This window comes from Falco punctatus (genome assembly GCF_963210335.1).
Source record: "Falco punctatus genome assembly, chromosome: 6".
Taxonomy (NCBI): domain Eukaryota; kingdom Metazoa; phylum Chordata; class Aves; order Falconiformes; family Falconidae; genus Falco; species Falco punctatus.
Genome location: NC_137585.1, coordinates 43,786,103 through 43,799,269, shown reverse-complemented (window position 1 = coordinate 43,799,269; position 13,167 = coordinate 43,786,103). Strand labels below are relative to the sequence as shown.

Sequence of the window (13,167 nt, the reverse complement as noted above, 5' to 3'; positions counted from 1 at the left end):
TGTTTTAAACTGTACTCTGTGAGTTCTTTTTCATTTGGATTTCTTCCTATATATTCCAAAATTAATGAATATAATTTCAATTTCAGAGGAAAAAAATATGTAGTAGATAGTTAAACAGGCTCAGGGTATGACTTTGTAATGTTAGAAAGTGCTATGTTACAGTGTACAAACAAGGGACTCATTTAAAGAAGGTTCCTATGAATGAAATAGTAGAAAAGAAAACTCCTGGAGTTGAAATTCCCGTTAACAGGGTTTTAATCTCTTTAAAACTTCCAACTCCTATGTTTGCACATCTAGACTTTATTACACAAAATGGGTAAAAAGTATAATTTAGGGGAATTTTTTTTTGAAACTGCACATATTGTTTAACTTGTCTTTTGTGGCATTTTGAGAGATTTCTGACAATAGATGAACTAATATTTAAAATGTAATATTAAGGTAAACTGACAAGAAGACCACCAATACAGTGGTGACGTGAACTGATGAAGCATATTTCCAGTGGTATTTTAAACTGAAATGTGGCCAAGTCTATGGTATAGTTTCCTCAGTTTGTGGAACAGTCTTCCTCATTATAAACACATAATTAAAGCAAATTTAAACAGTTACGTCCTGCAGATGAAAATATTGTGTCACAGATGTTTAAGAATTCAGAATTTTTTTCCCTTCTATTTTTTTGTAAGTGAAATGTGAGTATTTCTTACTAGTACAGTTTTGTAAATGTCTTTTTCTCTGGTTATGTTCATTTACACATGCAAACAATAAGAACAGATACATGTGCCTGCAGTATGAATGTGTATACGAATGAAGATATGCAGACACATATCTACTCCTATTTCCTGATTAATATGTAGCTTATGTCTGCTATTTTCTCTGCTGTGTCCTCAGATTGGATACTTGATATCCTTTGTTGTCCTACAGTCTTCCTTTACACTCAGTTCTCACTGTTTTTATTATGGTTTTGACAAAACAGGGACCTAAGGAAAAGGCCTACTACAGGGTTTAACTGATATAAGTGAAGTCATCAATATTAATATGAACAAGAAGTAAAGTGTGAAGACACTTCCAAAGTGCCTTTGCATTGTTTTGGGATTTTTTTTGAGGGGTAGTAATTTAATTCCAGGATAAGATTCTGATTGTGCGTTCTTGGGAAGGATGGTGCTTCAGCAGTCACCTTGGGGGGGGGGGAATACAAGCAGTTTTAAAAATTTAAAAGTATTCTAAAAATATACAAATACGTAAAAAAGAGCTGGGGGATCTTTTAAAAAGTACTGACAGCCAGTGCCATGCTGGAGTTAGTGTGCAGCATTACCAATATTTATTGATGTTAATGTATATCCTGAAAAGTAATTTGTACTGGAGTACTGTTTTATTGATCATTTTCACACAGCAGCTTATTAGGATGAATGGTGATGATTTAACAGATTTGTCTTTCAATTTCAGATTATTAATAAATTGCATTGCTATTTTTCAATAGTTCATACGTAATAATGATTATTTTTTTAAAAAAATGGTTTTGATTAAACTGTGGTAAGAATTCCCCACCATGCATTGACGCCACATTACTGTGCCAGCCTTACTTGTCCATGTGGACCCTGCATGTGTCCTGGGGGTGCTGCTGGGGAGCGGGCAGCCCCGATGTCGGTGGGGGGCCAGGGCAGGGTGTGCAGGAGGGTGGCCCACATGGGGACACAGCCAGCCCTGCCGCATGGCACAGGTTTGCACAGCACTGAGCTGGGCTGACAGGACATGCTGAAACGGTCTGAGCCTCTAGTTGACACTGGGGTCTATGAAACCCCTCAATGCACACAGTAGGTAGCATGTCTGCTGCAGGAAGGGAAAATGCTTTCAGTTCATATCAAGTCCTAAAATTATAGAAGCAAATGGTTCTTAGACAACAGAAACAATGTTTTGCTTCATGTGTGAAGTCACTTTGAAGTCTTTGGGACACTGGAAGATGTTAGGTACCTGTCTTCCTGTTAGGCAGGTGACAGAAACGTAAGCGATGATTTTAAAACACTAGCAAATTTTATAAGGTTACCTCATCATCCCCTCAAGACTGAGCCCTAAAGCTTTCTGGAGGATTGCAATATTGGCATCTGCAGGTAGAATTTCATAAAGAAAATTGAACACAGGCACAATATAGATTGTATCTAATTCCAGGCCTGTGTGTTTTATTTTGTTTTTACTCCTGTGAGAGTGCTTGGGTGTGGTATTCTAGAAAGAGAGGCCTCAGTATACCAGTCTCACCTAACATCAGCTGCCCATGTTATCCATCTGCCTGGTTGGTTCCATATGTTGACGCGGAGAGGGAGACAGTCCTCCTCCTCTGCCTCCCCCCAGGTTTTGTATGTTTCCATCAGTCAATGTAGAGCTGAGAAATGCTACACCACACCCATAACTTTTAGATAACTTCTACTAGAAAAAAATTAAGCCCAGCTAACACCCAGACAAGGCATTTTGGAAGTTATTGACCTGAATAAGCGAGTGGACTTTTTTGCTTTCATTACGAAGAGCAACATCTGTACTCAGGACTATGCCATTCATTTTAAGAAAAGGCTCCTAAATCAATGAGAAGTTTGCCTTTCTGACACTTGGCCACTTGAAGACAGGTTTCTTCATATTTTTTTGTGAGTTGTTTTTAGACCCACAAAGGTTTGTAAAAGATAAACTTTCTTATGTAAAATAAATAGAAAAACAAATTAATTTCCAGAAAACTAACTGATCTATACAGCCTTGATGCAAAACTTGCAAACAGCTGTTTTGTAATTTCTCCTTAGTGCACAACACAGGTAGCACATTGTACAGTGTGTTGAAATGCATTTAGGCCTAGGTCCTGAGAAAATGTATTTAAACAGTTTTCCTTGTTAATATCTATGGCAATACATGCTTGGGTAAAGTTGTTCCTGAGCATGAAAGTCTGTGGAATGAGGCCCTGAAGTCCCATTACAAAGTGTGCTGACAGTACAACAGGCATCAATTTGAATGCTCATGCAGTGTAAAACAGGGGATTTTCAGAGTATATTGTTTATGTCATAAAATCCCCTAAACAAAAATTTGGAAAGAAAGTTAAGAATATCCAATATAACATCGTACTCCATTTTATTGTGCTGTTTAAACTGGGAAAGGAGTATAGCTCATTTAAACAACTAAAGATTTTCCCTTCTCCACCCCACCACTAAGTCCTACTCTTTCTCAGTCAGTTTTACTAGGCTATAATTTAAAACACACAGCAAGCTGGAACTTAAAAAAAATATTTCTCAAGCCACAAGTTTGGGAACCTCAGGTTCGTCCCCAGGGGACGAACTCATTCCTATGAAACAAATGCTAATGAAATCAAATAGACTGTTACGTTGGCAGAAAACAGACACATGGAAAATGTGGCTTATTGTTTTGACTGTTTTGCATAACAAAGTTGACAGCGCTGCCTGTTCCTAATAAATATTACTCTAAATATGCAAACAGATGTGTTTACAGTTGTCTTTAAACTGCTCTGTAAGAAAAAAGCCTACTGACAAGCAGTTACCAGACTTCTATCACATAACTGTCCTATTTTCACAATTTAGTTTTCATTTATTGAAAGGAACAGTTATGCAATTGGTGGATATGCTGGACCTCCTTCGGCAGGAACTGTGCAGCTATGGGAAACTGCTACTTTTGTTATAAATCTCCTGCTTTGATCCCTAGGTTGTGCCCGGAGTCGATGAACTAAGCCATGAGGCTGGCTCTTCTCTTTGTCCTACTGTTGCCAGCATGCTTGGCCAAGCCGTTCCACCAGCAGGGCCTCTTTGACTTTATGCTGGAGGATGAAGGGTCGGCTGATATGCCTCCAACGGATGATCCAGTCATATCTGGATTTGGACCAGTGTGCCCCTTCCGCTGCCAGTGCCATCTTCGCGTGGTGCAGTGCTCTGACCTAGGTAAGCCCAAGAGTATCTTTATAGAGTATATCCTTACATTCCAGCCACAGGTTTGCAGCTGAGAGGGTGAAGCTTCTATGCACTGCCACTCTGAAACTGAGTTTTTGCCAAAGAAATATAAAGAAATATGCTACAGTAATGTTAACTAGAATGTGCTATATGAAGTAGGCCATAGAGCCCTGACAAGATGACATTTGTTGTGACCCTAAAGAATGTTTGATTTTTCAGTGTATATTTTGTGTATGTACATTTCATTTGTTCTTTGAAAGACCAGTTTTCTGTTGCAGAGAAAATAACTTTTCAAAGCTATTCCTTCAAATGCATATTAAATAAATTCAGTGAGGTCAGATGTGGGGATGGAAACATTTTTAAAGGTTCTAAATTGCATTGTCCAAGCTCCAGCACTCTTTAATCATACTGCCTAGTACTTCAACATAGAAATCATCCCATTTCCATTGGAATACATGAGCATGGAATAACCAACCCTGAATCATATATGCTGGGAACAGCTTTTTGGAGGAAAGAGCTTGGAAACACTCCAAAACAATGAACATATTTTGGAGTTCCTTATTAAATATCTCTCTTAGACACTGTTCAACTGAAACCATGAGAACCTTTTTCACAAACTCCCCTTACTCCCTCACATACAAGGGCTTGTCTGCACAGTCAAACTATCAGGATGTGAAGCCACGCCTGCCATCACTGTATTTGACTTTCCCATGCAGAAATCTCAAGTAATGAAGTTGACTTCAGTGAAGCTGCTCTTGGTTTAAGCCAGTATTATTCAGTCTAAATCAGTGTGTAGCACAGAAAATCAATTAAAATTGGTTTTTCTCACAAGGAAGTTAGGCAATTTATTCAGTGAACAGCCAAATAACTTTTCTTATGATTTTATAGCTTTTTTTTCTTTAAGGTTTTTTTTTTCTCAGCTGTTTAAATGTATAGCTGGGTGTTTTTATTTTCCTGTGTTATAACATTGGCTTTGATAATTAGTGTAAATCATGGCACAAATCCATCAATTAGGACCTGGGTCTCATTGTGGTGGGTGTTGTACAATTACAGAAAAGGAAGGGGAAATATTAGTTACATCCCTAGAAACTTCAGTGAATTTATTAAAGCAAGCCACATAATTATGCAACAGATATGTTTGGCAAAGACCCAGTGAACAATGCAAACCAAGTTGCAGTAATGGGCATGGACTAACTCCGTCATGCATTCATAAAATTTTCACAGTACTGTCCCCATTGAAAGATAGTCTTTTTTTACCAGTTACATGTGAGATAACAGCAAACATGGGGTGGGGAGTGGGGAGGAGGTTGCCTCACGTGCCATGAAGGTCTTAGGTTTTATTGTTGTTACATTGGCTAATGCTGATGGAATTTAAGTTATTTTGGAAACCAGTCTGCTTCAATTCTGCAGAATGTAAGGAGCTTTCATTTGGTAAAAAAGTAGAGATACTCACAGAGGGATCTTTTGTTGCTGTACTTGCTCCCATGTTAATTCAGTTCTCCTTCATACGCACATGGTTTCCAAAGGGTTGCACTGCAGTCCACTGCCTGTGCATAATTCTGGCTTAATAGAGTCCCGTACTGACAAGGACACTCAGACAGCAATTAAAGTCCCAGGTCTGTGTTTCTCAGATAATTTTGAGAGGAGTGATAAGAAAGAGATATATTTTGAGCTTGGTTTAAATTCACATTCTGCAGATACCGCAGTGAAAAAGTTGTGCTTTTGAAGCGGCTGGGCTGATAACATCCAGCCTCTGGGCATGAAGGAAGAGAGATCTCCATGGGCTTAAAATATGCAGCCCTGGAAAATAAATAGAGAAATGAAAAGTCTCAAGGAACTAATAATAATTCAGAGTTCCCCAGCCTTGGCATGAAATTTTATCCATCCTTGTCACGTGTGGCTACAACAGCCCCTGGTTGGGCCAGGTGGGATGCTCACCAGAGCACAGGTCTGATGGCCACTCCTGTGAGCAGGGACAGGACAGCTGTGTGTGCTGCCTGCTCGCAGGCAAATTGGCTCTTTGCTCTTCTCTCTTCTGGCCTTCAATCTGTTTCTGTGCAACTCATACTCAGATGAGGTCAGATTTACCTACTGGCTTGAGGAAAACTGTTCCCAAAAGAGCAAAATTCTGTTGCAAGCTGTGGAGGTCTTTCCAGGATGCCGTAACATTCTGCTGGGCTATGGGGTGAAGGGTGCTTGGGACACAGTGATCAGGAAGATGTGCAGACCAGAGCCATGAGACAGCAATAACAGTTCCACCTCCCTGCTAACCACTGCTCCTGCTCGCCTCTTCCTTCAACTCTGGGCATTTCTGACCCAAACAAATTAGCTACCACCCTCCCTCAAAATTATTAAATGTAGTCATCTAGTCCCATTGGCACTAATTGAAGAAAAACTGCAGGCAGTAACAAGACTCCTCCCAGGGATGTATTAAGAGCTTACTATATTAAGACTCACAGAGGAAAGCTGAATTCTGGAGTAGGATTCTTTCTTCCACTCACCCTTTGGCATGGAAGGAGGGCTCTTTGCAGCCACAAGCCCCTGGGCACATCAGAGAAAGGCAGCTGGAGAACCCTAACATGGGCTACTTATGGAGAGGTCTCCTCTTCCTCAGCATGCTTCTTTTTGTGCCCAAAGGGGCATTTGCTATTTGTTTTTGTTTTGCTTTGTAAGGAGAAAACCAACTATCTGACACAGTTTTATGAGTAAACCACAGAACTACCACATCCAGGGTCCAGAAATCAGGGTTGCCTGTTGTCTCATGAGCGCTGGATGGGGATAGTAATAATAATAATAATAATAAAATAATAAAAATCCAAATTCAATAAAAACAGTGAAAAAAATGCCTGGTGGTCCAATTACACTCTTGTCAGCTGAATTTTTGCATTCCTGTATTTTTAAGCTTCAGTCACATCTTCCTAAGCACATACTTTCCAAATTAATTTATTTTGCCTCCAAGCCAAGAGCTGAGTTAGCAGGAAGGAGAATTCCGTCTTCTCACACCCTGAAGAAGAATTCTGTCTGAGCTGTGGTTACTGACAGATCAAGAGCAGAGCCCCATGTGCCTACTTTATATGTGATGTCTTAACTGTGCAAGGATCTCATCAAGGAAAGCCACCATGGTATCTTTATAAAAGCACTGCCTTTTCTGAATATGCCTCTTGTTGCTGAAAGGGAGCCACAGGTTTACCTTTTAAACATGCAGCAGAATAAGACATTACTATGCTATAGCCATACTTTCTGTAGAAATCACAATCTTTCTTATTAGCACACACTACAGGCGGGGAGTACCTGATGTAGCTGGTCAGAGGCAGCTCTTTGTGTTTTAAAATAATAAATACAGAGAAGATGTGCAGTCAGTTGACCAGGCAAACATCTCGTAAAAGTCCTCATAAGGATTAAATGTTCCATTTAAAGTCTCATCCCCCCAAAGGGTGTCTCAAGAAAAGGTTCCTCTCAGAGTGCCCTGGTATGCAGGAGGATGTACGTGTGATTACTCAGCCCTGCAGTGGATGCAGAGTGCTCCATAAGAGCATTTGTAGGTCATGACCAGAGCTTTATTTCACCTTCAGATAAGTCTGGCAGCCCCTTATGAAGTGAGCAGTGTCTGTGTTCTGCAGGGTGCAATGAGGTCACCTTCCTTAGAGACTTCACAGGACATAGGGGGATCCCTCCAGCCTTCTTGCCATGAGCATGCTTGGAGGATTTGTGGACTCCAAATGTTGTGCGAGAGATGGATTGCAGTAATCAAAGTTCAAGCAGTATTACAGCTTAAACTGGAATCTTACACAGAGCTCAGAAATGCAGGGCTTCTCCAGCTGTAAAGAAGGGTATATTAAAGCTCAGCATGGGTGTTAGAGTGTGTGTTTGAAAAGCACTTTGAGATCAGTGGGTGAAAAACTCACATGTATGTGTAAAGCATTATTCCAGGGATCCAGTAACATGAGGCAGTTTGAACACATACAGTGTCTAAACTGTATTAACTGATGGCTCTTCAACACCTGAACCATAGTAATGTGACAACAGCTAATTTATTTGTTGACAAAAGATGATACGTCTCATTGTATAAAATCTTCCAGAAACATCTGAACACCCCTTATCTTATCATGACTCCATGTGGACACTTCATCTCTCATCATAAAGGAAATTATCTCCTTTGGGATATACCTTGATTTGAACATCAGATATCAACATAAAATCTTTTTAAAGCAAAATAGTATGTACCTCACTGGTGATCAATCTCAGTCATTTCTGAGTTCAAGAAAACAGACAGGATTACTTACTATTGTGTACTTAGCTTTAAAATCCCTGCCAGTGTTTGGATGTTTACTTTCAAAAACATAACTTTTAAAGCTAAATGTTTAACTCAAATTCTTACAAGTTTCTAAAGATGTAATAAAAGAAAGCATGGATCCTTAAATAGTTAGACATTAGCAAAGTTTTTTTTTTTTTTTTTGTTAATTTACATTGTAATTTCTGAGCTTTTAGGACAACTTATTCCATGTTTTATGCATTTTTTTCTTCTAACAGTAAGGACTAGAGACGTATTCCTTTCATGTTTAATAGAAGTTGAGATTCTCATGAAATCCCCTGACTTCATGGAACCGGATCATTTAACAAAAATATTATCAGTAAAAATGGAACCATGGAATCTGGGAAAGTATATTGTCACTTATACTGAGAGTAGCCTCTGCATCACAGTACCGTGGCCTTAAAACTGAAGACTATATACCTTTTTTGACAACATTCTTTAGCCAAACATAACTTATGCTGTCATCAAAGACAAGTCACTGGGCTTTCCACATGCTAACTGGTTGAATTGTAATGCCCTAACATGCTGGACATCAGACTGGAAGACTGGTATTATCTCTAATATAGGAGTAATCTCAGGTGGTGTTAGTTAAGGGTTATCTGGGACCCTTTCATAGCCATGGGGAGAGTTAGGTAGCTGCCCTCAGGGGGGCAGTGGATGTCAGTGACAGAAAGGCTACTTTGTTCCTGGAGAATTAAACTAACAACACAAGGCCTCAATGACCACCTAAGCCTATGCAACTTACTTTCAAATTAATGAAGTTAAAATTAAAACATGGTGTCCTGTTTTTGGAAAAAAAATAAACTTGAGTTACCAGCATTAGTTTGTAATAAATTTGCCATGGGTTATTAAAAAGTTTATATATACTCTGCTTAGATATATTTTTGTAGGATGCCTTGGAAAACATGAAGAAAACATGAATTAAAGCCCTGTAGTCAGTACATCCTGAAGAATTATCAAGTCAAGAACCCAATAATTAGAAAACACTCATGAAAAATTGTCAAGAAAAAAAAAATCAGCCTGGATGTAGACTGCTTCATATTAACAAAAAGTCGTTAGCTTTTGCCAATGCAATACTAAAAGACAGGCCTTGTTGCATTGCAACCTGAATTGCTGATGTTCCAGTTCCAGTTGATAAACATGATTCTAGTTGAAAATTAATCCAGTCTAAACACATCCCTTCTTTATTAGCTGCTTAGACCTAGGTAACAGTTACCAACTTTGTATTTTCTTTCTTCCCCCCTCCCCCCCCTTTTTTTTTAAAAAAAAAAAAAAAAAAGGATTTGTTTGGTTGCATAAGACTAGGAAATGCCATTTAGAAAGCCTAGTGGCAGGAAGGGAAATGCTGACTGCCAAGTCCAAGTGATACAAAAGTGACTGTTTTCTGGTTTGCAATATGACAGCGGTATATTTCTAAGATTTCCCAATATGCAAACAAATAGCTAATAGAAAGCTAGTAAAATGTGACTTAATTATTATAAGTCATAGCAGGTCATTACAGTGCTTTAAAACATACTAAATAATCACTGCTGACACCTACTAGTGTTACGGACATCTATAGTACATGTATTATGTTAACACCTTTATAGGGTGTATTATTTGGTAAGACATGGAACTATTTAAAAACTGTCCATGTTTTCGCTACATAAAGCCTGTGCTATTCGACTCTGAAAGGTTACCAGCTGAGTCTTAGGAAGAGCTAAAGAGTCCAAAGGCTTCTTCCCAATGCTCACTGAGAATCCACTGCCAACAGGGAGACCTGGGAATTTGGGTCCTATGTGTAGCCACCAATGATAACAGCAAGGAACTGCTAATACTAGCCTCCACTGCTTAGGAAAACTCTGCTTGCAGAGCCCAGTTACCATGGTATTTAAAAAGATTCTAGTTTCAAGTTTCAAGCAGATTTTCAAAACACCTGTCTCTAACCCAGATTTGAGAGTATCCCCTCCTTATCAGCTTTGGACTCACTGGTCTGTATTTTGCTTTACTCATGTCCTGGATATGCCAAGTGATTAAAAGGAAATGCGTTAAAAGAAAATAATCAGGTTACGTTAAAAAAACAAACAAACAAACAAAAACGAGTATTTTTCTGAACGTATTTACTTTTCCTAAAGTGAAAGTCTAAGAATATATCCTTCAAAATACATTGTGTATTTTTATTTTTTTTAATTTATCCCTTCTGCTTTACATGCCTGCCCTGGCAAACAGTATTGACAAATGCTGGAATGCTAGGTCCATTCACTTGTATTATGTTTAAGGACTCATTCACACAGGGTATTATTGTCCTTTATATTATGAAAGCAAAGTAGATAGGGAGTAGAACTCACTCATTGGCTTCTCTGCAAGGAAAGAGATGGAAATAATTAACACAGATACAAAGAGACATTGGTTTTTTTTGAGGGGTAGGGGGGTCGAGTTGTAATTTTCAACTTATAGGACCAATTATGGGACTCGAACAGCTCTGTACAAACGACCTTGTTGTTAGCATGGTTACATTTGCTATATAGGCAACTCTACTGCAAACTTCTTAGGTAGTCAATAGGGAATAAAAAAGGTGAAAGTAGTATTTAAAGAATTTGTGTGCTCTCTTCATGCATACTCTTAAGTGAGAGGGCACCCAGGAGAGTATCCCATATCAGCTTTGTGTTTATTTCCTGGGAACTCTTAGAGTGCTTTGAGTTGCTACAAAATCTGTTAAGGAGAGCATGCTTGCACTTTTAATTTCAATAAGAAAAGGAATGCAATAAATACTCATATTTTAAAAAGCAGCAAAACCAAGAAAACTTCTCTGCCCACCTAATTCCATCACAACGTTAGGGATTTAATGGGAAAAAGCAAATGCACAGAATATTTATAAAATTCTACAGTATTTAAAGCATGTGCAAATGTAAATGGGACTACAGTCTGGTTCTGTAATACATCATTAGCACATTAGAAATGTGCAATAGGTCATCACAGAACCAGTTTCTGCCTGCACCTCCTGTACCACCTAAAATGTGAAAGCTTAGGGTGACCTCAGTTTCTATGCTGGAGTGCATGTTTTCCCTTCTACTGCTCCAGTGTGGGCCTCTAGATGAATTCTATTTTAGAGATGCATGGAAGAAGAGTGTTTGTAGTGGTGCAATAACCAAACTCTTCATTGATTATCTCTACCTAAGAGGTATAGGATCAAAGGCATAAGTGAGTTAGCCAAACAGGACTAAAATGCTATGTTATCATTCATCTCTGATGCCATTTCTTTCCATAAATTCAATGAGGTCTCCAGCTTTGATTTCCACACCTTCAGACTGGGAAGATTGTACTGATGCTTTACCACTGGGAACTAAGAATGGGAAAGTAAAAGTGAACAGTGCTAGTAAAGTTTGTATAGTAGCAGCAGCCCAGTAAAGAAAAAGAAAAAGAAACGAAGGGATAGTATGAGCAAGAAAGGGAAAAATCTTTTCTCTTTTTCAAGGGAAGCTATATCAGTAATTATTAAAAAAGGAGACGTATAGACAGTTTCAGATCCAGGAAAGGAAAAAGGAAGAAGGAAATTATGAGAAGAAATTAATTAAACTGTTTTCAGGGTTAGTGGGGAAAATCTATTTTCTGTCCTTTATTCTTTCATTTTGTGACAGGGAGTTTACTTTCTCTGGGCTGGAGATGGCTGTTACAGTGATACCTGACCTGAGGAAGATCTATTACTAATGGACTAACAAAATAAATAAGTGACAAAGCAAAAGTATCTAAGAGTTATAAGCATATATAAAACATCATTTAGTAAAAAAATGGGAACTAACAGGCCTGTAGACTCCCTGTTTCAGTTAGGAAATTATCTCCCAACATTTACTGAAATGTTATTTACTATGTCCAGGCACAGTCACAGCAGCTCCTTCCGCTGTTTGCTTGCATGAAAGTAGGTTGAAAACAATCCTACAACGTTTATGAAAAATGGCCATGTTATGTTTAGAAGTACCTGAAATAACTGGGAACATAACTTTGTCCTCAGGTCATAATAAAACTAAGGCTGTGCAATGGCCATGTGGTCAGAACAGGAAGGGGTAAGTGTGCTTGAAACCAGAGAAGATCCACCCCCACACCACCAACTCCCCACCCCCCACCCCCTGCCAAAGTTACTCTTTACGGCTAATAGAATATGTTAGTGGTAATTCTGGTAAATCCCAAAGTAAAGACTGACGGAGCTATCCTTAAATTGTCATCTGCTGCCTGCTGCTTAAACTATGAACCAGGCAACCATCAAATTATATTGCTCCAAAGTATCTTTCAGAATGTAATTTGTTAGATAATGCTCACTTTTCTGAGTCACTAAAATGCTTTCTTCTGACTGCTCTAAAATACTTGTAAGAAATAAGTGTTTCACCTTAATGAATGAATACTCATAGATATTACATCTGCGTTGCATCTACTTCCACTAAAGCCATTATGCACATGGTGCTGGCAGATCGCATGAATCACACAGGACAATTGCTGTTCTCTGATGGGATGTTTTATGTCTGTAACCATGACAGTGGGAAATGTAAAGCTGGCAGTTCTAGGAATTCAGCAAACTCATAATATTTGATATTTTTTACTTAATGTCTTCATCCTTGAAGTCTCATGATTATTTCAGAATATTTTTCTGCCTTTCTAAAATACTTCAGTGCTTCTTGCGAAGGCATATACCTTCTGGACCTTTGAAATTAAAAGTCAGTTAGAAAGAACACAGAAATAGAAGTTGCTGGACTTTTAGTTTCAAGAATATATCATTATTCTTAGGTATTAGGTTTTGGAGCCAGGAGGCTGAATATATCTGTACCAAAAATGTGACTAGCACTGAAAAATAATTTGTAACATCTGTAGCTTGCAATATCCGTTGTACTTTGATTGCTGCACAGAGTGGGTGGAAATGGAAAGGAGTAGTTAAAGCAATGCATTAATTTTTAAACCTTT

At 38.5% G+C, this 13,167-nt stretch overlaps 1 protein-coding gene across 2 annotated transcripts in view; it reads left to right on the top strand.

Moving 5' to 3' along the window:
• Positions 1 to 13,167, top strand: part of DCN (decorin) — a 50,314-nt gene that overhangs the window by 10,908 nt on the left and 26,239 nt on the right. For both annotated transcript variants that reach the window (XM_080391410.1, XM_080391409.1), the window contains exon 2: positions 3,685 to 3,917. In XM_080391410.1, coding sequence (XP_080247536.1) covers positions 3,713 to 3,917 — 205 coding nt within the window. In that variant the 5' untranslated portion in view covers positions 3,685 to 3,712. The remainder of the gene's footprint in view (positions 1 to 3,684; positions 3,918 to 13,167) is intronic.